This window comes from Leiobunum rupestre, chromosome 10 (genome assembly GCF_980474605.1).
Source record: "Leiobunum rupestre chromosome 10, qqLeiRupe1.1.hap1, whole genome shotgun sequence".
Lineage (NCBI taxonomy): Eukaryota > Metazoa > Arthropoda > Arachnida > Opiliones > Sclerosomatidae > Leiobunum > Leiobunum rupestre.
The window spans coordinates 6845424-6871994 of NC_143393.1; the positions used below are offsets into that span (position 1 = coordinate 6845424).

A 26571-nucleotide genomic window follows, 5' to 3' on the forward strand; every position below is an offset into this window, starting at 1 on the left:
CCTAAAACCACTACTCGCAATAGGGAAATATCACTCCGTAGCTTTGAGCATGGCCGCCATTGTGGGCGGAAATTTTTTATCAATAGGAAAAAGCACGGGTGACGTAGTGGCACGTCATACTGTAAACTCCCTATGGATAGATAAATATTTGAAAAGGCCGCCTATTAAATTTGGGAAAAAGAGAGAAAATATCTGCTTAGAAACGGTAACTCTTGTAGCGACATCTACCAAAGATGAAACAACTAGTATATTGCTTAGTTTCATTTAATTGGTTTTTGGATTTCATATGGTTTGATAATTTTATTTAGTTAAATTTTTTTTTTTTAAATATCTACTATTATGGTTATTTGAAAAATTAAAAACAATTTTATTTAACAAAAAAATCTACATTTCCCCACACTGGGATATTATAACAGGAATTTTTGGTTTGTTATTTGGTCCCGTTGGTACATTTTCAATCTTGCGCATCACGAGTAAACCATCCAAAATCCTCCCTAGAAAGATATGTTCCAAATGTTTTAAAAATATTAAAATTATATTAGAGTCAATCTTACCAAATACTACGTGTTTCCCATCAAGAAAATCACATTTTGCACATGTAATGAAAAACTGGCACCCATTTGTGTCTTTCCCACTGTTAGCCTACAAATGAAATTAGTTATCGTAACACATTAAGCGTTACATAAGAGTTAGATGAAAATTATACCATTGATAATAAACCCGGAGCGTCATGTTTCAAATTGAAATTTTCATCCGCAAATGTACTTCCACCAAAAATTGACATCACTCCCGTCCCATCTCCCTTATTTTTGATTCAATATTAATTAGAAATTAAAAGAAGGAATGTAGAAGAGGAGAAACCATCAAAATACTGACATTTACGAAATCTCCAGCTTGGATCATAAAATCTTTAATCACTCTATCCAAAGTTAAGAGATAATTAAATAATTAATAAATCAATATCCTCATTAATAAAATAATTGGTTAATTATATTGCTTGTGATATGGGGAATATTCAACAAACCTGTGGAACATGCTGGATTTATAACCAATTGGAACACCATCTCTCTTATATTCCCCCGTACAAAACTGCCTATAGATAAAATGTTACTAATTGTCTCTTAAACTTGATAGAAAACAAAATGTACCTGAAATTTTCTGCGGTTTTGGGTACTGTATCTGCAAACAGTTCCATTTTCATCCTACCAACTTCCTAAAAATTGGGTTTTAAATATCAATATTTGGAAGTGTTTTATGTTTACTTTAAGAAAAAGAATAAATTACCGTAGTTCCTATAGTTATGTCAAAAAACACAACCGGATTATTAGGATGCCTTAATTGCCCTTGAATTTGATTCCAATTCATTGTAAATTTAAAGAAATGACAAAACTACAAAAGAAAGAGCAACATTGCCTTAATTTTTCAAAAACGGGGACGGAAAACAACCTCCCCCCTAACTTATTTCGCGTTAAAAGGAGGGGGGATTCGATAGACCCCTCTATCCGACACGGGAGAAGAAGTAGCTTAAAAAACTATGGGGGAAGAAATCAAAAAAGATCTCTCGCAGTTGTATGGCACCCGACGTAATTCATCCCCCGTCCCCGTATTTTGCAACTGTCAGTGTTCGGCCGAGAGCGGGTCGGTCAATACCATACCAACCCCACAAATAGGCAATTTTTTTTATCGGTTCTGTCTTGTTACGGCGTCTTAACAAAACTTACCTCCGTCGCGATATTTACCGCACCAAAGTTATTACGAGCTGGCGCTTTTTTGTTGTATTTAGATTAAGGGATGGCTAATAAACGAAAAGCCGAAGAAGATAATAATGAACACAAAGGGGAAACGGACGAAAATTCGGAAGAAGATGAAGCGGTGAGGGACGCGGTTCCTGACGCCGACGCTACAGCTTCTACCCCCAAAGATGATCCACAAAAATCGGACAATGGCGTCAACCCCAGTGAGGCCAAAAGGCCCAAATCATCCGATAATCAGGGAATGGAAGATTGCGATGGGGAGGACGGGGTTTCTTCCAACGATGACGAAAAACAGGAAAAGAAGAGATTCGTAAGGCGATTCTTTTTCCATTTTAATCTACAAAAACTCACCTTCAAAAATTTGGTTTGTCGAATCGAAATCGTTATTGTTATGCTAATTGATAGGCCTATGATTGTCAGATTTGGGTTTGTCCAACTGATTTTGCTTAATAGGGCCGTGGCAAACGCTGTCAAAATCCAGACTTCCCTCCTTTCCCTAATCTATATCAGTTTCTTGATTAATTCATGGGATGTTCTATAGAACAATGCCATCTACTGAATTAACTCTTAGAATCAATATAAATTTAACCTAAATTTCCTTATTGATTTATTTTAAAATTAATTTTGGGGTTATTTGTCAGTTTGTGTTCTAGTATTTAATTGTGGTATAGTTATTTATTTAAATATCACACTTATTCTAGTCAATATTTTAAGCTTAAAATAGAGTTAAGTACTTAATAGAAGAGTGATTTTATTGGTTCTGTTATTATAATTGGCTGATAATCATAAATTTCAGAAACTTACACCACCTGAAACTTGCGGAACTTTACTAATGTGTGGTGGTACAAATTGGGACTTAATTGGCAGAAGAGACTTACCTAAAAATGGTATATTAAGTGGGGAAAAACTTCCCTTAAGTCTTTGAAAATGAAACTGAGGTTAGGTTTCAGGCTAGATTTGATATTATACTATTCATTATTTGTAGCCAAAAAAGCTACCGGCCGTAACTTATGGGGTCCTCACCGACTATCAGCGTTGAAAGGAATAAGGGTCAGATACGCTGTTGCGGGCAATTCCGCTTGTCATACTGTTATTATTACGGAAGAAGGCAAAGTTATGACCTGGGGTAAATATAATAGTATATATAAATTGCACCACTTTTCAACACAATTAACATTCTTTTGCGTATATACATTAAACCAGGCAGAAATGATAAAGGTCAACTTGGTCTCTGTGATTTAAAACGGCGGGACAATCCAACACTTGTTGAAACTTTAAAAGATGAAACAATTGTATCAGCCGCTTGTGGGAAAGCGCACACTCTATTTATTGATGGTCAGACTCCGCTTTAATATTTGTATTAAAGATTTACAAAAAAGTTCACACCATTGTCTATTATTTTTAGATCGTGGTGACGTATACAGTTGCGGGGACAATAAAATGGGACAGTGTGGAATTGGTACTCAAAATTCCGCCATCAATGTTCCAACTAGAGTAAGTCCCAGAAATAAATTACATGGTGGAATATAAATGTTCCATACTTTGTTTCTGTTGACAAAATATTTTGAAACCCAAAATTATGCAAAATTTTAAATGTGTATTCCTAAATTGAAAGATCTCATTCAAAAGACGACCAATTGTGAAAGTTGCTTGCGGAGGAGAATTTAGTATGATGCTCGATTTCAAAGGCAACTTGTTCTCATTTGGCTGCCCCGAATATGGACAACTTGGTATTTTTATAAAAACAAGTTTTTCTAGCCTTAACTTTCCAAATAACTCTCTTACCATTGGGTGATAGGCCACAACACTGATGGACGTTACTTTGTAAGTGGCAACAAACTTTCATTCCAATGCGAAGTTGTACCTCGGAGAGTTGGCTTCTTTGTTGAGAGACATAAGGAAGCTATTGTGAACCAATTTGACAATATTGTCATTGTCGACGTTTCATGCGGGATGAATCATACAGTAAGGTCATCCTCCGTATCTTGCAACTATTGCTTTTCTAACAATTTTTAACTTCCAGATAATGGTAGATGCTCAAAAAAGGTGTTTCACTTGGGGTTTTGGTGGCTATGGACGTCTTGGCCACGCTGATCCCAAAGATGAAATGATACCCCGTATCGTTAAAGCTTTTGATCGACCCAATCAGGGTATTAAAAGCGTCTATGCAGGGGGAACTTATTCTTGCGCAATTGATATCCATGGTATTATTATTTGCCCTCGCAAATTTTTTTTAAATTTATTAAAAAAAAGGTTTTCTTGTCATAGGCGCTATGTATTTTTGGGGCCAAAACAAGAAATCTGGTGAAGCCACCATGTATCCCAAACCCGTTCAAGATGTTTCTAGCTGGCACATAAAACAAATTGGTTGTTGTTCGAGAAGTATTGTTGTTATTGCTGAAGAAGGTTGTGCTTCTTGGGGAACTACTCCAACGTATGGTGAACTGGTAATATGTTTTTTCTACTTTTAAGTTGTAAAACTATTTTTCACAAATACCAAGAATTGCTACATATAGCAGGGTAAATACAAAGTCAGTGTTCCAAAAATACCATTGGTATATATCAGTATATTGGAAAATAATAATATATTTTAATATAATGCTAATAAAAATTTTAAGCGAGTGGTGTCTCCTAAGAAAAGCACTGAAGCTTTTCCATATAACACCAAAAGTATCTCTCCCTATCTTAGCCACAATGGGAAATATTTTAATATTATTACCTGATGCTCTGACGATTTCTCAGTTTAACCAGTGAAAACAATTATTCTTAAATCTTTCAAAAATATGCATATTTAAAGTAAATTTTGTTCAGATTATAATTTTATGATACGTTGGTGCACGTGGTCAATTTGCTGGGTTGTTATTCAAGTACTAGTATTTCATGCCCTGTGGCAAATATGCGGCTGTTATTTAGTTCCAGTCTGTAAGCTTTGAAAATCTCAAGCAATCTGACCAAATTAAATAGCCAAAGGACATCTATTGTACCATCAAGGTACTACAATAGAGTCCTCACTTGCTTTAAAAACTAATCTCACATTACTCGGTTTCTAATAAATGTGGATTTGAATTATCTACCATATTTACCACTTTAAAAAAAGAAAATTAACACCTGTTAAATACCACTTTGGAACACTGCTCTAAGAAGCATAAATACCTAAAAAACTAAATTGGAGAACTTAATTTAGGGCTACGGAGATTCCAAACCAAAGTCCTCCACTACCCCTCAAGAAATCAAGCCACTTGATGGTTTATCCATTCTCAGTGTGGCTTGCGGTTATGGGCACAGCATCTTCCTCGTACAAGATGATGATGGTGAAACCAAAAAACGTTTAGAGAAGTTTCCCGAATATACTCCTTAAGAAAAATTGGGAAAAAAAATATTCTTCTTTTCTTTGGGAGTGAAAATATGAGGGAACACAATAACCCTGGAGTTTGAATCAGCTATAAACTCAACAAAGTTCCACAAAACAGTGTAAATTTCAACTTAGTAGAGTAATGAGTAATCTTTTACGGAAAACACTTGTTTTATATATGGTGGTAAGGCAGTGAGAATAAACAGGCCTGCGTTTTACATTTTCCAAGGAAAAACAATGTTTTTAATTCCATGTATATTTATTTTTCACTGAACCTTTCAATTAAAAACTTTAATTCAAGTTTTTTTTCTTTAAATTTAACATTCTTCCAATATCAAAAACTGGGAAATTTTTGCCAGTAAAACATCTAATAAAATCGAACAATAGCAGTAACCAAGTCTCACACCATCCTTGCCAAAAATCCCAAAATTGAGACTAAGTATGTAAACACAGGCTTAGATGCCTTCCAATTTTCTTAGCTACCTGAAGTAATTATTCCCCTGATTTACAAGTTTGCTTTCAGAATCTAGACTTCCATCAATTTAGTCAGAAAGTTCTGCCCTTAATTCCAAATTAGAATTAACAACTTCAGACCACGCAGAATGCTGGGCACCATCCATTTCAGTTGCAACTGCATTGTTGGCTTCTAGGGCATGATTAGTGCCTCCAATCTTGGCCCCACATTCGTTACATCGGCTAACTTCCATTGCACCTCCACATTCACCAATGCAATAGACGTGTCCATTAGGGCACTGAAAAAAAAAAAGAGTTCCCTAAATACCGATTGAATTTCGTTAACTTGGCACTTGATGTTTACCTGATACCAATGACCTTGTTTAAGTCCAACGGCTGTGATAATGACTTTCCTCTCCTTCTCGTTGATACCGAGTGAGGCTAATCCTAAAGATTTCTTCAATTCGGTTAAATATGCATTCGCTTTCTCATACATTATGGTATCCATTCTCTTGGGTGCCAAAAGAAGAGACAGTCCACTTTTAAATTGCTTCATAGCTGATTGATTAAGCTCCAATTTTCTTAGTCCTCCATCTTTGTGAGCGCAAATACAAATTTGTCCAAATAAATTTAGCCGTTTAAGCTCGCAATTGATATCATCAACTTGTTGTTGAGTCGGTGTTTTCTTGTTACAACTATCAATCATAAAATCCACCAAACTGGTCTGAAGGTATCTCAAATGTTCCTTCAATTTAAAATCATATACTTTGGTGCGCTCTAGAATATCATCATCAACAACCCATAAAGCTTCATCCATAGTATTCATACGTTCCACAAAGTTGATATAGTTTTCCATTGCCACTAACTTTCCATTATCTTCAGCCGCTTCTAATAATGCCATATTGATGGCATTACCAATTGCTTTAAAATTGTACCCAGAGTAGGAAGACAGGTTTACAAGTCTGTCAGAAAGATTTGTGGCTGCTATTTGAAGTTGCTTCAACTTCTTCTTATTGTTTATCCTCATGCCAACAAATTTTTCCTTGACTTTTTCTATTTTCAACAACGCGGATTTGATGTATTTTTCCAAGAAATTACATTGGTATATTAATTTAAAACATTTGGGGCACCTTAACATCCTTATGACGCTTTCCTTAATAATTTATAAATCAATATTAATTTAAATATATAATTAAAAATAAATAATTTCTTAAAAATAAATGATACCTTAGATATTTGAATCTTGGCCCACTTCTCTAAGCCATGTGAATCAAAAATACATCCACAATCTAACTCTACAAATTTCGCACCTTCACGATCTTCTGTTCCAAAAAATGTTTCAGTAACTTCTTCATTATCACAAATTAGGCATTTCTTTGGGCATTTTTCTCCACAAAAACCTATGCATGGGTGCTTGCACTTTAATTTTTTTGGGCATGGTTCTGAAAGATTAAAGCAAGTCAGTTGATTTGCATTTCAATAAGACTTAATTAACCTATACCTAAGCAGGGTGTGCGATTACAAAGCTCTCCACACAGATTAGTGCACTTCTTATGTTTGCATTGCCAGGCACATCTTTCATGAAAGAATGTACCAAAAATCATAAGAAATTTCTGCTACGAAGGATTGCTCCATATAAATTTATACTTACTTCATAGAGCATGGTTCGCAAGGTATTCCACATAGTTTGGCACACTTACTGTGAAAACAAGCAACACCACACTTTTGACTACAAGGTGGACAAGATTTTGCACAAGCATGTTGGCATTCATGCCCGCAGACATTAAGCCTTTTGCATTGGTTTTTTTTGCAAGCTTGGTGTAAAGAACCTTGTTTACAGTTACCACATCGACCACTGCACTCATCTCCGCATATTAATTCCTATTGAAATAAAATAATTTAAAATGTATTGCAAACATTGTTTTAATTTGGTAGATAACTTTTACTTTGGAACATTTATGGTTGCAGGATCGTAGTAATTCAAATCTATCACCACTTTTATTGCATTCAATTTTAACAGTATGGTCACAGGCACTGTTTTTCTGTACCAGTACAGTACATTTAGAGTCGCATGGTTCAGAACATTTTTTTGAACACAAATGGCCACAATTTAATGTTTTTCCACAGCTCAACTTGCATATTTCCTTTTCTGGGTTCTTGAAACAAGGGATTTTATATTTGTGACCACAAGGCATTTCTTTCAGTACGAGAAAAATGCATTCGCCACAGCCCTTTTCTCCTTGACATTCAAAACATTTCTTGCGACACAGATGTCCTTCTTTGCATGTTCTAAAAAAATATAACTTATTATAAAGAAACATGTACTGGCATAATATAGGATCTTACTTTTTATTACAGAGCTCCTTGCATTGAATTAGTTCATGTTTTTGGTCATATGGATGACACATTCTGGGGCATACATGTCCACAAAACATTCTGTTACCACACAGTCTTGTACATCCACCTTCTGGGACTAGGTCAAAGTCTTCCGCGTGTCTAACTTCCACAAACGTTTCTGGGTGATTTTGACATATTAATTTTAAATCAGCTCCAATAGCTCTTGTTTCATCTAGTTTCTTAACAATATCCTTCCATAAGTCACTTTTTGATGCCAGCATATCAAAATTTCCAATACAAAATAGACCTTTTCTGGCCCTTGAAAGAGCAACGCAAACTCGATTGTGAATCTTCAAAAATCCAACCATTTCTTTGGCATTGCTACGAACAAATGATATCAGAATGATATCATTTTCTTCCCCTTGGTAATTGTCAACAGATTTAACATCGATTGCCATTAAATTAGCTTTCTCCATTTTTTTCTTAATAACATGTACTTGAGCTGAGTAAGTTGTAAGAACCGTAATTTTTTTGTGATCGTATCCTTGATTAACAAAATATTTGGCTAGTTTGGTGATAAATTCAGCTTCATGCAAATTAATTCGACTAACGCTGTCCTTTTCTTGGGTCTCGGCGTAATTATGGGTAACAAAATGCATATCAGTAGCAACCCCTTTGACCCTTTCATATTCCAGCACAGATTTACTGTTATTCAGTTTCTTGTAAATAGTTGGTACCAGCAGGTTTGCTATGCATGGCTTCATGCGATGTTGGCTGACCAGAGTTTGGAAATTGACATTATTTTTTACCATTCTCTCAAACAATGAGATGTCAATTCCATATTCTTGAGCCAGTGAATAAGAGGCTTGATTAGGCCTCAGTTGCTGATGATCCCCAATAAGAATTAATTGCTGAGTCTCCTCATTCAGGGCAGTTATGATATGGGATTCACTTACTTCAGCTGCTTCTTCCACAATAACAATCTTGGGCTTCAGTTTCTCCAAAAGTTTTTGGTTTTTAGCAGCCCCCGTGGTGGTCATGCCCAAAATTTTACATCCTTTTATTATATAAGCATCTTCCTCTATTAATAATTCTTTCAGCAATTTAATTTGATTTTCATATTGCTCATGAAGCTCATACATTTCCTTGTAATTCTCATCAACAAAATTACTGATCCAATATAAGTATAATTTCCACCTTAAGTCATTGCTTAACTTCCATACATTTAGCACCTTTTCAGCTTCAGCCTGATCCATTCGCTTCATTTTAATTTTTAGACGTGATTGTAACATTTTTCTTCTCTTTTTTCTTTGGACTTTGGAGTCTGGATCTAATTCGCTTTCGTCTTCCACATCCTCTCTGGGAACGTTACTGATTTTCAAAATTTCATTTTCAATTTCTTTCAAATTGTCTGAGTCTTCATTGTATCCCGCTGGATCCTCAAAAAAATCCTCCACATCATTTTCAGGTTCATATTCAGGTTCGGGTTTTACAACATGGGCAGCTTCGGAGTGTGAAAGCTTTGATTTCACGGTGGAGTGGCCAGTTTCGATACTAGTTTCTTCTTCATCGTCACCCTCATCATCTTCCAATTCTTTCTCATACTGTCCCCTATATCTCAATTGCAACCATTCCAGGATCAATTTACCATCATTTTCAGAGTTTTGCGGTTGTGGCATGTCACATATTAGACTCTTGAGATGTTTTTCTGAAATAAATTTTTGCAGCTCTTCCTCAGTTATAATATCATGAAGGGCTCTGCTAACGTTCTTGTCCGCTGTATCAATTTTTCCATGAAGGATTGATAATTTGGAACTAATTTCCCCCTTGTTGGTACGAATGTGACGGGGAGTTCTGCCAGAATCTCTAAGTTCTTTCCTCTTTGCCATAATCCGGTAGTTTTCAAGCTCTTTACTATCGCAACGTCCACCAACCCGAATCATGCTACGTGTGAAATGTAATAAGCCTTCCAAAAATTGGTCCAAGGCATGGTTTGTGAAGCAAACTATTAAAATTGGAGCTTCATCTGAACCAATCCATGATTCGGAATTAAATAGTAACAGTTGAACGATTCTTAATCCTATATAGGTTTTCCCAGTGCCTGGAGGACCTTAAAACAAACAAAAATTAATCCCTAAAATCGGAGAGTTTCCCTGTACATGGAAATCGCTCGACTACACTACCTTGAATCATGACAAATTCTTTGGTCAAAGCCAGCTGTAAAGCCTTTAACTGAAATTCATCCAAGTTGAGGTCATAATAGGGTGGCCATTTCTTCTCATCCAGTATAGGTATCTCTTGGACATATTCTTGTAATGGAGTAAACTTGTAGATATCTCTATTGTCATTTATCTTATCATCTTTGAAAAAATCTTCAGATGGAGGTTTTTTTTCTGGAAATGGTAACAAGAGGGGTCGAATATCATACTTCACATTCCCAGTTAAATATTTTGGTGAATTTAGTTCTTTCTTAACATAAACAATGTAATCTTTTAATGGTAAATTATGTTCATTAAGATTTTGCATGGCAACCAAATTGTGGTAATAAGCTTCGAAAAAAGCACTCGACTCAATCATTATAAAGTTGTCAGAAGGAGTCAATTTCTTCACTTTTTCATTTCTCATTTGGAAGCGAATGTTAACTGTTCCTCTTGCTAATAAATCTGGATCTCTCTTGGAAACTGTTGCAAAAAGTATGCTTTCAAAATTATCTGATGAAAGACAAACTAGGGATCCAGGGAAGAATCTTTTGGAACTCCTCCAGTCAACATGACCAAATTTAGATACGTCAAATTTGACTGCATGGTTTATTCCTTCCAATCCACATTTGGGCTCCGTAACGCGGACGTTATCGTAGATATACACCCCTTGAATTTTAATTTTTCTTCCTTCAGTTTCCATCTTTTGAATTTTATATTCTCTTATTCCTTCGCGTAAAGGACGAACAAAATCCTCTCTCATTAGCCTGAATTGAGTATCCAAATAATGTTCCACATTTACGTACTGCCCATCTTGTATATTACATCTCAAGAAAGGTTTCTCCAAACTGTTCAGTTCTTCCTGACTGGGGAAAATATTTAAGTGATTGTAAGAATCGGGGGGCTCATTTGCATGTTGGCGTTCTGTGGCAGCTTGCTTCTTCAAATCTTTATTTTTATATTTACTTTCCAATTCTTTTAAGCAAGCCTCTAATTCTGATATTTCATCTAAAATACCTAGATCTAGCTCTACTTCTTTATCCAGCAAGCAATCAATACAAGTATTCAGCTGAGGTAAAATTATAGAAAGAGATTTCAGTGAATACACTGGCTGATACTCTGGCAGGACAGATAAGAAATTAACCAAATTATTTAGTGCTAGGATCAATCTGGGGTTATTTTCGTACGCCCCGAACTTAATTTCAACTAAAAAATCTGGAATGTGTCTAGCTAGAAAATTGGAATCTGAAACCAGCCCCAATAGGTGTAGTAAATTAAATTTTTTGGAACTTCGACACGCTTTTTCCAACAACTCCAGAATATCAGCAACCATGTCTACAGCTATGCTAGACTCTTGAAGTAGTAGGCCAAACCCATTGATCTCAGATTTTAAGGTCAGCATAATTTCATCAGCATCAGTTGCTTTTTCGAGAAGATTTTTTAACTTCCAGGCTGACATTTGGTTAATAGTTTTTTCAGTATTTTGAAATTTCTTTGTTTTGCATACCCCATTGTCTTCTCTTTGGCCTTTGTTTTTTCTTCCATCCTTATAGTTACGGTAACATTTATTATTATCAGTTTCAGAGTCAGTAGGGTAGTTTCTTGGACCATCTTTTTTGCCCCTGAAATTTCTACCATTTCTGAAATTATAATCAGAATGGCAGTTGTCAGTTTCAGAATCAGTTCTATAGTTTCTTTTGAGATTATTATAGTTTTTGAAAGACTGGGTGCCAGTATTTCTTTGTCCAGAGTTGTGATAATATGATCTTTGCATGCCATGTTGATTGTTGTTGTATTCTTTTTTAACTCTCCCCCATTTGTCTATTTCTGTTCCAGAATCAGACTGATTCCAGCCTGCGCCTTTTCCCCTACTTCTTGAACTACCTCTGTAGTTATCAGTGCCTCTTTGTTGTCCTGGCCTCCTATTATATTGACCACATCCTCTTTCACTTTTATTAAATGTGGGTTTTTCTCTTTCCAGAGCGAGATTTAACACATCATACTCATCCGAAGATGGTTTATTTTCTGGGGCTCCTTTCTTGGACCAGTGATATTTGTCAGCATTGTTTTGGGGTTTGTCAGTTTTGGATGGGAAGTTCGGCAATTTCTTAAAATCATCACTATCATCTCCCCAATTGTTTGATGGTGGGCTGTTGCCCCAAACTGATGAACTAGAGGACTTTGGTTCCTTTCTTCCGGTTGAAGTAGGTGGAATATCCCAGCCACTACTCGATGTAGGATCATAATTTCCACTAGATACAAATATTAAAAACTACATTAAAGATACACACTCAAATTACTTCATTATATTTGAAGTAATATAATTAAGTACTAACCAGTCCCATGCTTCTGCCATTATTTTTTAAATGTTTAAACCATTTTAGCAGAAAACAAAACTAACCTAGGAATATAATACTCCGTAGTCCGTACTACGAATCTACGATCCGAAGTGCTTGGGTTACGTAACAAAACTAAAAGTAAAACCAAACCACGGCCAACCACGGACTTGCCGTGGGCCAACTTTAACCTCGCGCTAACCAAAGGGAAAATCGGTAAGGCAGGTTCATCTCATAGGTAACTAGAATGCTGCCGCCTACGGCCGAGCTTGACGCCAGTTTGCCTTGAACCTTCAGCCAATGAGAGGCCGTAGAGTGGTTCCGCCAAGGAGGATAATAATCCTCCTTGGTTCCGCTACTATAGCGGGAGATAGGTGACGTCATTCTCTCTGGTGACATTAAATTCTTGGCAGAACCACTCTCTGAGCTCTGATTGGCTGAAATCTGGCTATCGTCTGCCACGGCGTTTGGCCCATTTGCCAGTTACACGGCAGCATTCTAGTTACCTATGAGATTTCTATGGATTTCTCGTAACAAACAAACCTTTGAAGTTGTTTAAAAATAATATTATTCTGTCAACATGATCCTTTTTAACTCAAGTTACGGTGAGTTAGCTAATAATTATTTATTTTTAGCCATATAACTTTATAAAATATAGATGGCACTACCGTATAATTATAAAGATGAATTTCGTACAGTCTTTTCAGAACAGGTCCCGCGTAACCATGGCAACTGAAATCGTAATTGTAATTCTAGCAGTATTATCAGAGAGATGCGAAACTCCGTCGAAAACCTGACAAAAAATGCAAGCATCAGCGCCGCCCTTCGGCCGGAAGGAAGCGCCCGTTTCAAGCCGAGAGACGCAAAAATTGTAAACAACGGTAACAATCCTAGGATCTCTGCGATTTCTCCCCACGTACAGGCGTCGCTGCGATCGGCAAAAATTTGAAAAAAAACTGGTTTGCTTATAGCGATTTCCACTGGGGGATTTCGGGCGCTCCGGGAGCGCTCGTGATGAGATTTCGTCCTCCACTGGGAAATCGAGAGCAGCTCGAGACGAGATCCGTGACTTCCACTGGCAATCTCGCTCTTACCAGAGATACTGACAATATAGAGATATGAAACTCCGCCTGAAAAGCGACCCCCGGAATTTTAAAAAAATCCTGAGCGGAGCGACGCCTAACGGCCGGGAGAAAGCGTATTTTTCGAAATCCCAAACAGCGGATTTCAGACGCAAAAATTTATATACGCGTTTTGGCTTAGAAATTATCATCTTGAGGGTTTGTATCAATAAAGAAATATGCCTGGAAGTAATTGTTCTGTAAAATTTTGTAACAGTTCCAAAGTAAAGCAAAGGATCTCCTTGTTTAAGTTTCCAAAAGAGAAAGAACGGTGGGAAAAATTAATTAATAGCTTTTGTTAGGCCTACCTTTAATATGTGGTTTTTCACCTGATAATGTCGGAAGAAGCTATCTTTATTTGAAAGATGCGATACATTTACATCATAATAAAATATGCGCCCTACATTGAGGATTCTTGTTTTATGAATAGTAAAACCAAAAACAGACTGACATCAAATGCTATTCCAACAATATTTTCAAATGAATTTAAGCCAACAAGTAAAAATTGAGTTTTAAGTATTGTTTATTTATAAGTTAATTTAAATGAAACATATTTCCCAAGGGAATGATAATTTAGCTAGTTGCTCAAACGTAAAGGTTCCGGAGAACTTAGTAGAAAATGATATCAAGGACAATCATAAAACAACTGGTACGATGAAATTTATACATTGGTAATGGGGTCATATAAATAGAATCTAGTAAACTGTCTGTAGAAATGGTGGAAGAGCGTAGGAACCAGGGGGGGGGGGGGGGGGCAAGGATTGCAATGCACCTCCCTAGAATTTTACTGGGAGGGGAAACTAATGTTATTCCCCCCTCTCAGTTAAAATCTTCGCAAGGCTCAAATTATCATTTTAAAAGCATAGAAAGCTTATAGAACCTCAACTGTGTTTAAATTTCAGTCTTTTCCCGCCAATGTATATAGTAGAAAAATGTACAAATGCATTCAGAAAAGCTACACTCCATTAAAAATTCAAAAGCATTCTCCAGACCCCTTTGGGTTTCACTTTGCCCCCTCCAACTTCTAGAACGTTCCTACGCCCCTGAAGAGCGCAACAATATTATCAGTTGCAGCAAGTTCCAGCGAAACTATATCTACAGAACAGGATTGTAAACAGTTTCATTCAAAACAACTATTAAATTTTAACATGATTTTTTTTATCAGTGGAAATTCCTACAATTGAAATTCAGCAGGCTACTAAACCTAATATCGAGACAAATTCCTTCTTAACATTAACTTATATAAGACCCATATAATAATTCCAGATGATTATGATGAAAGTCTTCCATCAGCAAATAATTATTATCCCAGGGCATGTTCGGAGGAAGACTTTCAAATTTGTAAAAGTTCACTTGAAAGCCAAGGGCCTGGAAAACAAAACAAACTATCTTACATTTCAGGATATGTCTTATCTCGTTGTAATAAAAACCACAATTGTGAATAATGCAAAACCAAACTTGTAGATGAAAAACAAACACTCAACCAGTCAAATATATTAGTATCATTTAAGTCTCGTGATACATCAACATTCAGTGGCTTGACAATACCAACTGAAAGATTCCAGAGCAACGTATCTGAGATCAAGGACAAGTTTGATAAACTTTTCCCAATGGTAATACAAATGAATAAAGTCAAAGAGAGGATTACCAGAATTATTTCAAGAACAATCGATCAATCTTGGTTTATTTCAAAAGATGAGATGCATCAGCATGTTCCATGTGTTGATTACTTGAAAGAAATAATCAATTTTTTTGTACAACTTTCCATTCCTAGTACATTGGAAAAACATAATTTAAACCACAAGTATGACAAAGCCCAGAAACATCTAGATCGCAAATTACTTAAGGTTCAACATTAACAAATACAAACCAAACATTTGAGTCGTTAACCATTTCGATAACATATACTTGGATTAATAATATTCCAATTATTTATCCCAGAAATACCCTTGGATTAATGATCATTAATTTAACCTCTGGCCCTGATTCAAGTAACAAAGGTCTAAAATAACATAAAAAATAGTTAATATATGAACTTTCTTAAAATAATTAAATATAATTAATTAAAAACTTACTTTTTATCTTATCTTAATAAATTGTATTGAAAATCCTCTAAGCAATCGTATTTCTTTATTAAAGCTGCACATATGATTCATTGAATTTCATTCAAAACGTAAACCTACTACAAATAAACATGGGAAGAAAAAGCTTTCTCCCGGTTGATAGATGGCGCCGACCTTAACGAAAAAAAAAAGGGGTCGCAGCGATGTATAGGGAGTTTCATATCTCTATATTGTCAGTATCTCTGCTCTTACAGCGAGCGCTCTGAGAGCGAAAATTTTGATCCGAGAAATTCGACGGATCGACAGATTTCGAGCGGTTTTCGTGATTTTTAAAAATGGCAGAACTAGATAGGACAATAAATATTCGGGCTGCTTATTTGTTTATAGAATCGTCTTCGGATAGTTCCGACGAAGAAATAGAGGCAATTCTTTTAAGGCAAACGCTGGAAATAGTATAAAGGCCTAAAATAATATGATAAATAGAGGATGTGGTTTATTCCTACTCTGAAAATGAAGTAAGTTCTTATTTACGCCTAGGCCTAACCATGGGTGATTAATAAAGTTTATGGAATACAATATTATTGTCCGGCATGACTTTCCGCGTATTTCACTGGAAAATGCTCGCCCCGAGAGTTGCTCTTAAAACGAGGTTGTATTTCACTGGGAGACTCGCTCGACAGCGATCTTTGGAAATCTCGACACGAGCTGTGACGTCGAAATTGATTTCGGGGCGCTCTCGGAGCTTCCCAGTGGAAATCGCTACAATTATTCCCATTTCCCAATTCAATGGTGATAATTTAGCTCAGGCTAGTCTTATTTTCAAAGGCGGTATTTATTAATTTGTTAGTGATTTAACCAAAGATAATTTAAACTTCGTACCCTAGATTCGAAATCACTCTCTCGCGCGTTGCCGATAGCGTTTACCCACTTCCCGCCGGAACTCAGAAAAAATTCGCTTCAATGGTGGCGCACTACTGCCATCTAGGGATAGAAACTAATTTTTTTTTTTGGAAGTTGCGGTGCGTAATTTGACGCGTTTTGCGTTCAACTCGAAGTTTTAAAACATGATGGACCACAATTATAGCAAATAGAAAGAAAAAACCTAGACTTACTAAAGGTGAGTAATATAATCTTACAAGCGATTCAAGCATAATTTGACTAAACTTAATAGTTCATTCAATTTCATTTACCATTTTAATAGGATTCGTGTTTAACATCGACATTCTTAAGGAATATTTGCCTGAAATTTTAGAAATTCTTCAAGATTGGCATCATTACCGAAAGAAGATATTCAAGCACCAGAATTACCATTTGTTAAAGTAAGTTTTTATTGGAAATATATGATTTACAATTAAGCGTGTTTCTATAAATACTCTTGTTTTAAATAAAACAAATCTAGGCCTAAATATGGCGCCTTACCGCAACCGATGGAGCCGATTTTTCTGAGGTCACGTGCCGGAAGAGGGTAAACGCTTCGTAAAAAAACCGTGAATGGGAAAGCTCTCAGTATTCGAATCTAGGGTACGAAGTTTAAATTATCTTTGATTTAATGAAGTAACGTGGAATTGCGGATATCAATCTCGCTTGTCCGTGAAAACGAACATGGTAAAAAAACAGTGCGAATATTCCCTCTGTTGGAATCGCGAAAACTTTAAAAAACCAAGGCCTAATAATACAGCTGTGAAATATTTTCCTTTTCCGAGACCCAAATCTGATCTTGAAAAATGTACAAGGTGGATATCTGCTTGCGGAAGATTTGATAACAAAATTACAGTAGAGAAAATTAAGAAAAATACTTATTATATTTGCTCTAATCATTTCGTCGGAGGTCAAGGACCAACCTTTCTTAATCCAGATCCCATACCATTTAAAGAAACTCAGGAAACCCTTCAACTAATGGTCAGTTCTAAGTCTTTATACATATATATTACAACAATTTTAATTATCATTTAAAATTTTTAGTTCCCAAATGAGGATTTTTATTCAAACCTCAATCCTTCCCAAAGAACAGCATTTGTTAAAGAACAAATACATACCACGTCTTTAAACACTGAAACCTCAGACACGCAAGTGATACCCATGGGAATGTCAGAAGACATGTGGGTTGATGGAAATAGTACATCTATCTTATATAAGCTTCTATCAACTAGTTCATCATCCTCCATAGACTCTACTCCGGGTAACACAACAAACTCGGTAATAGTATAGTATGTCTCTACTTTTTTACGTGTTTGTAACTTATATCCATCTAGGTTAACACAACAGACTTTACTCCGGAAAATGCAACTGAGTCATTTCCTTATAACGCAACTGGCTCATCTCCGATAACAGACTCTGTAATAGTGTTGTATATCTTCACCTTTTTTTTGTTTATAACTGAAATTATATCCATCTCTAGGTTAACACAACAGTATCCACTCTGGATAAAGCAACAGACTCATCTCCGGGCAATGCAACTGGCTCATCTTTGGATAACATCACGGGCCCAAGTCTAGTACTAACAAGAGAGCCACATCTAGAAGTATTTCATGTGAAAAATGAATCTGTACCCAGCTCGCTTTTACATTTTGGAAATTATATTAAATATGTGGTAAATGGAAGAATGTACACCGAACATTTAAGACAATCTCTCGGGGGAAATTCAATACCAAGCGGATGGGTAGCATCTACTTCAGGCGATAGTGTTATATTTTTAAAAATGGATAGGGAAAACTGCTTCGCTATTAAGAATTTTACTATCAAAAACTACGATAAGAAAGGCATCCTCAAAATTTATGGAAAAGATGTATCTGAAATTCCATTTATAAGAGATTCACTACCTGATATCAAGAACGTTGCATCATTGTTTATTTTGTTAGAAGTGATAGACTCATTTAACTTGTGTAGTGGAATTTGCACTCCTGAAATTGTTAATCTTTTTGAAAGCAAAATAAAAATGAAAGGTGTGAAAAATAATTTTACAAACACTGTTCACGCAAGCGACTGCCAAATTGTTCATCAAAAAGTAACAAGATATAATGGAAAGAGCCCTGACACTCGTGATTTATGTGAAAACTGTATGAAGTACAGGAGTTCACTAATAAAGGGTGTTATTCGAAACAAAAAAGGGAGTGGCGAAACTAGGAATTGCTATATGTCAAGAGCCCAACTACTTAAGAAGATTAAACAACAAACCGTCACAAATTCTTATTTGCGTCAAAGGATTAGAAAAATGAAACTTCGAATGAGAAGCCAGCTTAAAAAATGTGGACACGTATTGAAACCCGAAGACACAACTTTTTTTTACAAATTTATTGAACCACCATAAAAAAAATTAGCCGATGAATTTTTTTCATCGAGCAACAACTTTCCGCCCTTGAAGCTAAAAACAAGCGATTGCGACAATGGCACCCAAAAGTACTGCAATGATGGATACATTTCTACAGGAAGTCTCTTGCGTCATATAAACTTATGGTATCCAGTGGTGTTTTATAACTACCATCAAAGAGGACTTTACATAACCATTCAAGTCACATAGGACTATCATCAACCTTCAACAATACTTCCATCCAAAAAGCTAAAGACCAGCTCTACCAAGTGTGTCCTCAAGAACATCAAAGATACGCGAGTCTGATTTTGGACGAGATGAAAATTAAAGAAGATATCATCTACAAAGCGAACTCGGGAGAATTAGTTGGGTTCAGCAACCTTGACGATGTTGGCAATAAAATTCTAAGGTTAAGGCAAGCGGAAAATGATGATGCAAGACTAGAAGTAAGCGAAGTTTTCACAGTTGTTATATTTAAAATGTGATGACTGATGGCAATGTTTTTTTTATTAGTGGCTGGAACACACCTTCATAAGTTACTTTGAGGAATGGCAAAATGAATTGTCCCAAGCGAAATTCCCACCGGCAGAATGTCAAAAAAAGATCCTTATCAAAGAGACAGTGGAAGGTTTGACCATGACAGCTCGGTCAGTCCCAGCAGTTGTCCGATTCTTATTATCTAAAGGCGCTTCTTTCATTTTAACATTCCACTTAAACCAGGATTGCTTAGAGCAAAAATTTGGAAAGCACCGAGCTTCCTGCGGGGGTAATACGAACCCTGATGTCCTACATTTTGGTCAGAATGTTGACAGATTCATCAATTTAGAAAATGAAATTTTTGCTCCATAATAGTTTTCATCAAATTCTTCTTGTTTCTTTTTAATGGTAGTTATCCTTTATAAAATAAATTGTTTTTAGCGAAGGGTTGACAACTTATCTTAATAATACTCTAAAAAAAGTTAATTTTTTATTTAATCAAAATTAAATAGCTAAATCACATAAAAATGTTAATAGAAAAATTCTCACTTTCCTGAGTATGAATGTTCGTTTCCATTTTACTTTAAAATTAATACTTCCAAAAGTGATATAATTACCAAAAGTGTGTAGATTGGACCTATTTCTTAATGATCCCCCCTGTGAAACATTTTACAAAATTTAAAAAAAAATTAAAATACCAAAATTATAAAAAAATTGATAAAAATTGACGAAAAAAATCAATTGATTTCATTTTGATCAATTTTGTTAATTTTTTCACAGGGAAATTGGTCAAAATCCCATGTTATTTTCAATGGGAAAATTTCCATTTTATGTTGTCAAAAACATTTTTCGTTGCCATGGCAAACCCGTTGCCCATTGAATAAAATCCCTCTAGGATTTTTCAAGTTACATGAAGGTCTACCTATCCCCGGAGTTTGAAAAAATCGGTGTGTAACACCTCGGGTAGTCTCCTTGTAATTAGCACTGGTCAAAGCAAAGATAATTTAAACTCCTACCCTAGATTCGAATACTGAGAGCTTTCCCATTCACGGTTTTGTTAGGAAGCGTTTACCCTTTTCCGGCACGTGACCTCAGAAAAATCGGGCTCCATCGGTTGCGGTAAGGCGCAAACCATGGAGCGAATTTTTTCTGAGTTCCAGAGGGAAGTAGGTAAACGCTATCGGCAACGCGCGAGAGAATCTAGGGTACGAGTTTAAATTATCTTTGGTCAAAGTTAGTGTATTTTTGGATTTTTCGTCGTTCTGTGGAGATGCTATCGCCATCTACCTACGATATAATACAATAGACTAAAAAAAGATCCAGAAAGGCGACAATAAATAGTTGTTATGTGGTCGATCTCGAATCGAGCATTCATTAAACCTTCAGCATACGAAAGTACAGGGATCGTCACACTTTTAGTAATTATGTCACTTTTGATACTTTTAAATTTTCCAAACCGCTCAAGACACGAGCCATTTTGCATTTAGCGCTGCCTCTGACTGCCCGAAGTTCCGGTACGGCCGACTACTTTCCCTGCTTTCACTAACACAAAGTAAGCCGCAAACGGACAGTGGGTGGGGTCAGTGCCGTAACTAGATTTTCTTGGGCCCTGTGCAAAGTTCAATTTTGGACCCCTCATTTTTTGGGTAACTTACTAAGACAAACACAGAACGAATTGCGCAGGGAAAATAATTCTGATCGGAATTTTTAGGAAAGTTTGCATAGAACCACCATTTTAAATTGTAATATCATTTTTAACCGAACTCCAAGTCATTTGGAGCCTATAAATTCAAATTATAGAGGTTAATATTTCCATTTACTAATTTAATTGCCCTTTTTGGGTATTTACAGATTTAAGTAAATATTTGACATTTATTGGCCGAGTGAGCGAGGTGTTAGGCTTAAATAATATTCATAATTGATTTTCAAGGGCCACACCTTGGCACACCGACGTTTACAAAAATCTGGGTTAAAATTAAGTAACTCCTCTTGAGCATTTTCGAACTTTTACGAAAGGGAAATCCGTGGAGCAGATCGCTTTATTGATTATTAAGACATGACTAAAAAATAATTAAATATAGTTAAAATCAAATCTTTAGCTTTACAAAAAGTAAAAATTATTATTAATACATTATTACGTTGACCTGCATCTCGGGAAACCTCTGAAACTCAAACGACAGCGTTCCACTTTAAAAGTCGCCGTCAGCTCGGTAAATTTAGTTTGCAGCAAGTGTAGGCTCATGGGAAAACTATTGCCCATGGTCGGCTCTAGGTGAAGTAGCTCTTTTTTCAACAGATGTCGCTAGCGTCGAAATCAAAACAAGATGCTGAAGCTACATTTTGACACAAAAGGCGGGACATAAAAGTATGCTTCGCGTTGATTGGCTCGTTTGCAAATTTGTCAATAACTTCAATTATAGTAATTGTTTACAATATATTTTATATGGGATATATAATTTAGGTTAAAGTTCACTAACAAGGAGACGACCCGAGGTGTTACACACCGATTTTGTTCAAACTCGGGGGATTGGTAGACCTTCATGTAACTTGAAAAATCCTAAAGTGAATTTATTCAATGGGCAACGGTTTTACTATGGCAACGAAAAATGTTTTTGACAACATAAAATGGAAATTTTCCCATTGAAAATAACATGGGATTTGGACCGATTCCAAGGGTCCCCCCTGTGAAAGATTTTAATAGATTCCCATTAATAGATGGCTCCACGCTCTCCACGAAAGTAATTTTTTTCGAAAATTCGGATAGATTCATAGCGATCTCTAATCAAAGAGTATATAGGCCTACGGGTACCCGTAGGCCTATATACTCTTTGCTCTAATAACAGGGGCCTTTTCATAGTACAGGTGGCAATGATAGAGCCGACAGTTGCTTTAAAATTCATTGAAATGTTTAGCAAAGGAAAAATCTAAGATGACTATCACCCGCGTAGAAATTGAATTTCACAGATTTAGTTACGAATGTGGTGACGGTTCCGGGCAAATTTTAAATTATTTTACTAGATCAAAGATTATTTTGTTCTTGGAAATTTACCGGTTAATATTTCGGAAAATGATTAAAAAACATGTACTATTCGTAAAATTTGAGCTTTTTATCGAAAAAATCGTCGTTTTTCCGATTAATTTTACAAATTTATCAAAAAATTAATCGGATAATACAGAAATATAAATTACTTGATCAAAACGTTTTACGAATAATTTTGAGAGCTTTATCTATTGAATAAAAGTTAGCCATCCCCGAGCTCTAATCGGGTCTTAGGCATATTAGCGTACCTAAATTCTTTGGGCACTCTAGTCACCCTTAATGAAAAGGGCCCCCTAACTCCAAAGGCCTGCTGTACCGTCGCTACACCACTGCCTAGGCCCTGTCCTAACAAATCAATTGGATACCCGGGCACTGGTAGTTAACAAAACAATAAAAAATACGACGATCAAGAGAAGTTTAATTGAATCGAAGGAAATAATCAAAGGCTTAATGATGTCTAATGTAGAACTGAAGTTAAGTCGTAAATTACATGATACATTAAAGGGAATATAACCTCGGGTATTTAGTGTGGAACACCCACATTACCCGGTTCCTCTTATTGGTTTAGATATTTTGGCGCTCCTTCGTTAATAACAGCTCAAATATTTGACAATGTTTAAATTATCAATTTTGTCTCAAAACAATAATAATAATAATAAGGTACCACCTTAGGCCTAAGTCATCCAGCGACAATTAGCTTCATCTCCTGCTACTATAGGGCCCTATGTGGTCCAGTCGATTTTCAGTGACGGCTTAATGTTTATTTGAAAGGCGGCCTAAAAAATTAAACTAGCATTTTAAAAATTTAAAATTTCCAAAAAAAATTGACATATTTCTAGACGATGACCCGCCATTTTAAACTTAAACAATAATAAAAATGAGGGGACTACTTATTTCCAAATAAACTCGGCGCCACCACCGCTTCGAAAAAATAATTTTCTAAATTGGTTTTTAACCTCGTTTATGGGCCCCCCTTGGCTTCTGGGACCTGTCGCACCTGCCGAGTTACGGCACTGGGTGGGGTACCTAATAACGCTACAGTAGGTTGGTTTCATTCGATAAAACTCTTTGACGCGCACACAGTGCCATTAATTTCAGCCCCCTCCGACCAACCCCCTTAAAGGGAGAGTGATCGAATGGTACGATATCGTACGCCAAGAAAATTGTAATACGCCCTACAAATTGCGATGAAATCATCGCACTGACGCGTCTTCAACTGATTTCCTATTTTCCGCAAAATAAATTCATCGGTATTTTTTTATGAATTTGCGAATTTACATGACTTTTGGTGCCTAAACTACCCAAATGTTTGATATCAATTTTCTAAAATAAACACATTTGAATCCCAGTTTAAGAATTTTTTCAATCATATTTCCACCAATTTCAATAATTTAAAAGAATTATGTTCGTCGTGTTTGCTTACCTATTTCACCTTTGATACTTTCCGTCTATCTAACGATAGGGAATCACATGTCCTCAACAGCTTTTGTATTGGTTTGCCCACCCGCGTATCCTGATGGTGGGTGGTGCCCACTCTTTAACATAGAATGGTAAATTATACATCAAACAATAGTAAATCACATGGGCTCAACAGCTTTTGTATTGTTTTGCCCACCCGCGTATCCTGAGGGTGGGTGGTGCCCAAGTTTTATTCCTTCAACTTAGGACTGTATGTTATATATCTAACAATAGGTAATCATATGGCCTCAACAGCTTTTGTATTGCTTTGCCCACCCGCGTATCCTGAGGGTGGGTGGTACCTAAGTTTTAATCCTTCAACCATATGTTACATATGTTTGAAGGATTAAAATTAACAGTTTGTTTCACAGATATTGCGTCACCGTACCCTACGTAATATTTGACGTCATATGTGACGTCATCGAATCTCAAACATAGAGATAGAAAAGAAATATAGGGAAGATTACTTCGTTAAGGCACCCCTGTTATTGACCTGGAAAATTCATCCCCCCCCCCGCGCATGTACGAAAGTGGAGATGGGCAGATTTAGCAACGCCATCTATCCTTCCTTTGTTTACATCAAATGACCGTTGATTTTCAAAAAGGCATAATGTATTTCATTTCACCGCGCGTCGATGGCGCCACGTAATCTGCCCATCTCATGGCTTCCTACATTGGCGAAAAGGGGGTCGGCACTCGCGGTCAACTTCTATCTCTATGGCCATAACAATAAAAGTTAAAATTATTATTAAATATATCTACAGAATATCTTGTACATACTGTAACTAAATAACACATAAAAACCACTGTTGTACGATAAAAAGACTTTTTATTGTACAACAGTGGTTATTATCAGTGTTTAAAAGCGTAGCAAATCGTAGTCATAGCAATGCTAGTTTTGACTTCATAGCATTTCAAAGCATAGTAAACACTATTTCGAAATTAAGTTTGCTATATTTTGCTATAGCAAGTTCAGTTCTTAAATGGTATTCGCTATGCTTTTCTATAGCGTTTTTCGTTTGAAAACTGAGCCCACTATACTATGCTATAGCAAATGACGATAAACATATCTGTTTGCAATAGCATTTGGTTTTCAAAAATTAGTTTACTATGCTATGCAGTAGCATTATACGTATAAAACTTTGTTTGCTATGCTATGCTATAGCATTTCGTATTAAAAAACTACGTTTGCTATAACATTTTGGGTTCAAAAACACAGTTTGCGATACTGTGCTTTAGCATTTCACGCACGAAAATCCGTTTTCTATGCTTTGCTATAACATTTTACGTCGATAGAACTGATTTTATGCTAAACTATAGAATGTATATTCATTCCTGGTTTGCTAAAATACAATGTACATTTTTAGATGACATTCCTATGTTAACATACTACTCTAGATAAAAGACCTGTAAACGCAATGAAGCCATTCTAGGGGTCTCTTCTATAGGCTTTATTAGGCGCCCAAAATAATTTTTCGAGTTCAGCTTCGTCTTTGGTTCACCTTTTTTAAGATTCGGGTCCCAAAGTCTTTTCAGCCTATTGGTTATTCCGCCACTGAAATCTGATATTTAATGTGATTCAATTTTGAAAAACAAAACTTTTATATTATACGTAATGCAAATGATATAAAAATGTATCTCATTGGTAATACCGCTGAACCGATAAATATGAACGATATGTCAGTGGAAAGTCATTAAACACTCTGGTTGGTGATACGCTGTCCTTGATTTCATCGCAACTGCTGATGCGAGAAATATACACGTCAATAATTAGGATATTTAAATGTTACTGGGTCGCGATACCCGCTCGCTACACTTTTCTTGTCATTTGGAACTTTGGCTATTTCTCTAAGCATTTACAACACAGAAATGTTTGAGTTGCGCAACCGATACAAAAATATAATAATTGTAATTTTTGTTAGTTCCGACTATGATTGAGGGGGTCTAATTTGTAATATCGATATTTAGTAAAATATTATACACATATAATACAATAATATTATTTCAAGATTAAACGCAACGAGAAAGTCCCAGAGTATTTCCACTTCGTTAATACGAACGCTGTCCACAACCACGTTTGGAATTTAGTTTCCCGCGTATAACTGCGGAAATTGGGCTAGAAAAATATGCTTGGGATCAGTGTTGGGCATTTTCGTCAAAGATCCGCTCACGCTCACGTCTTATTGAGCGGTAAAATTTTCGCTCCTCTCTTTTCGCTCTTTTTTGAGCGGTAAAATTTTCGCTCCTCTCTTTTCGCTCTTTTTTGAGCGGTAAAATTTTCGCTCCTCTCTTTTCGCTCTTTTTTGAGCAGTCAAATTTTCGCTCCTCTCTTTCAGCTCTTTTTGAGCGGTAAAATTTTCGCTCCTCTCTTCGCTCTTTTTGAGCGATAATAATTGCGCTCTTTTCTAGCATACAATTAACTTATGAAGCTTTAACTACATCTTCATCTACTTCCTACACACAATCCCTAGTTATGTAGGGGCAGTAGCGTATCTACCAGGAGGGCGAAAGGGGCCCCAGGTGCAAACTTATAAGAGCGGAGGGCGCGTTTTGAATGGTCGGTCGCAGATTATCACGTGTACATTTTTATTCCTTGTATATCAAACTTTCAGTAAAGTCTTAAGTTTAATTTCAATGTTTATTACCAACGCAAATAATATTTGTAATTCATTTGC

General features: G+C 36.1%; 4 protein-coding genes and 1 long non-coding RNA gene across 10 annotated transcripts; 2 read left to right on the forward strand and 3 right to left on the reverse strand.

Annotated features, from left to right (window-relative positions):
• Positions 1-343: 343 nt before the first annotated feature.
• Positions 344-2176, reverse strand: LOC149923466 (peptidyl-prolyl cis-trans isomerase H). Of its 2 annotated transcripts, none has more exons than XM_090161140.1 (8): positions 2106-2176; positions 1285-1389; positions 1149-1213; positions 1025-1093; positions 877-919; positions 707-802; positions 555-642; positions 344-494 (listed from the first exon to the last, which is right to left on the reverse strand). In XM_090161140.1, exons 2-8 carry the CDS (start codon positions 1363-1365, stop codon positions 385-387), a joined length of 552 nt encoding a protein of 183 aa, XP_090017266.1. In that variant the 5' UTR covers positions 1366-1389; positions 2106-2176; the 3' UTR covers positions 344-384. The 2 variants fall into 2 exon arrangements, with proteins under 2 accessions (XP_090017266.1, XP_090017265.1); XM_090161139.1 differs by lacking the exon at positions 2106-2176 and adding an exon at positions 1722-1840.
• On the forward strand, positions 1792-5406 carry LOC149923467 (protein RCC2 homolog). The gene is made up of 10 exons (XM_090161138.1): positions 1792-2064; positions 2551-2641; positions 2740-2880; positions 2958-3089; positions 3160-3248; positions 3370-3484; positions 3553-3719; positions 3778-3958; positions 4023-4201; positions 4939-5406. The coding sequence occupies exons 1-10, from the start codon at positions 1792-1794 to the stop codon at positions 5110-5112; spliced, it is 1542 nt and encodes a 513-aa protein (XP_090017264.1). The 3' UTR covers positions 5113-5406.
• Positions 5400-12527, reverse strand: LOC149923468 (NFX1-type zinc finger-containing protein 1-like). 2 transcript variants are annotated; one of them, XM_090161137.1, is made up of 9 exons: positions 12431-12527; positions 10080-12346; positions 7906-10006; positions 7506-7848; positions 7211-7440; positions 7061-7134; positions 6787-7001; positions 5931-6712; positions 5400-5858 (listed from the first exon to the last, which is right to left on the reverse strand). In XM_090161137.1, the coding sequence occupies exons 1-9, from the start codon at positions 12448-12450 to the stop codon at positions 5753-5755; spliced, it is 6138 nt and encodes a 2045-aa protein (XP_090017263.1). In that variant the 5' UTR covers positions 12451-12527; the 3' UTR covers positions 5400-5752. The 2 variants fall into 2 exon arrangements, with proteins under 2 accessions (XP_090017263.1, XP_090017262.1); XM_090161136.1 differs by having other exon boundaries at positions 5924-6712.
• Positions 12528-14056: 1529 nt separating this feature from the next.
• LOC149923469 (uncharacterized) lies at positions 14057-15715 on the reverse strand. 2 transcript variants are annotated; one of them, XR_016476876.1, is made up of 4 exons: positions 15627-15715; positions 15422-15553; positions 15200-15321; positions 14057-14919 (listed from the first exon to the last, which is right to left on the reverse strand). It is a non-coding gene; the product is annotated as an uncharacterized LOC149923469 (long non-coding RNA). The 2 variants fall into 2 exon arrangements; XR_016476875.1 differs by lacking the exon at positions 14057-14919 and adding an exon at positions 15039-15126.
• Positions 15716-16077: 362 nt separating this feature from the next.
• LOC149923470 (uncharacterized) lies at positions 16078-19843 on the forward strand. Of its 3 annotated transcripts, XM_090160176.1 has the most exons (8): positions 16167-16731; positions 16816-16933; positions 17014-17513; positions 17577-17810; positions 17867-17950; positions 18013-19367; positions 19435-19568; positions 19642-19843. In XM_090160176.1, the coding sequence occupies exons 3-6, from the start codon at positions 17217-17219 to the stop codon at positions 18919-18921; spliced, it is 1524 nt and encodes a 507-aa protein (XP_090016302.1). In that variant the 5' UTR covers positions 16167-16731; positions 16816-16933; positions 17014-17216; the 3' UTR covers positions 18922-19367; positions 19435-19568; positions 19642-19843. The 3 variants fall into 3 exon arrangements, with proteins under 3 accessions (XP_090016303.1, XP_090016302.1, XP_090016301.1); XM_090160175.1 differs by having other exon boundaries at positions 19435-19843; XM_090160177.1 differs by lacking the exons at positions 16167-16731; positions 16816-16933 and adding an exon at positions 16078-16129 and having other exon boundaries at positions 17318-17513; positions 19435-19843.
• The last annotated feature ends 6728 nt before the right edge of the window (positions 19844-26571 follow it).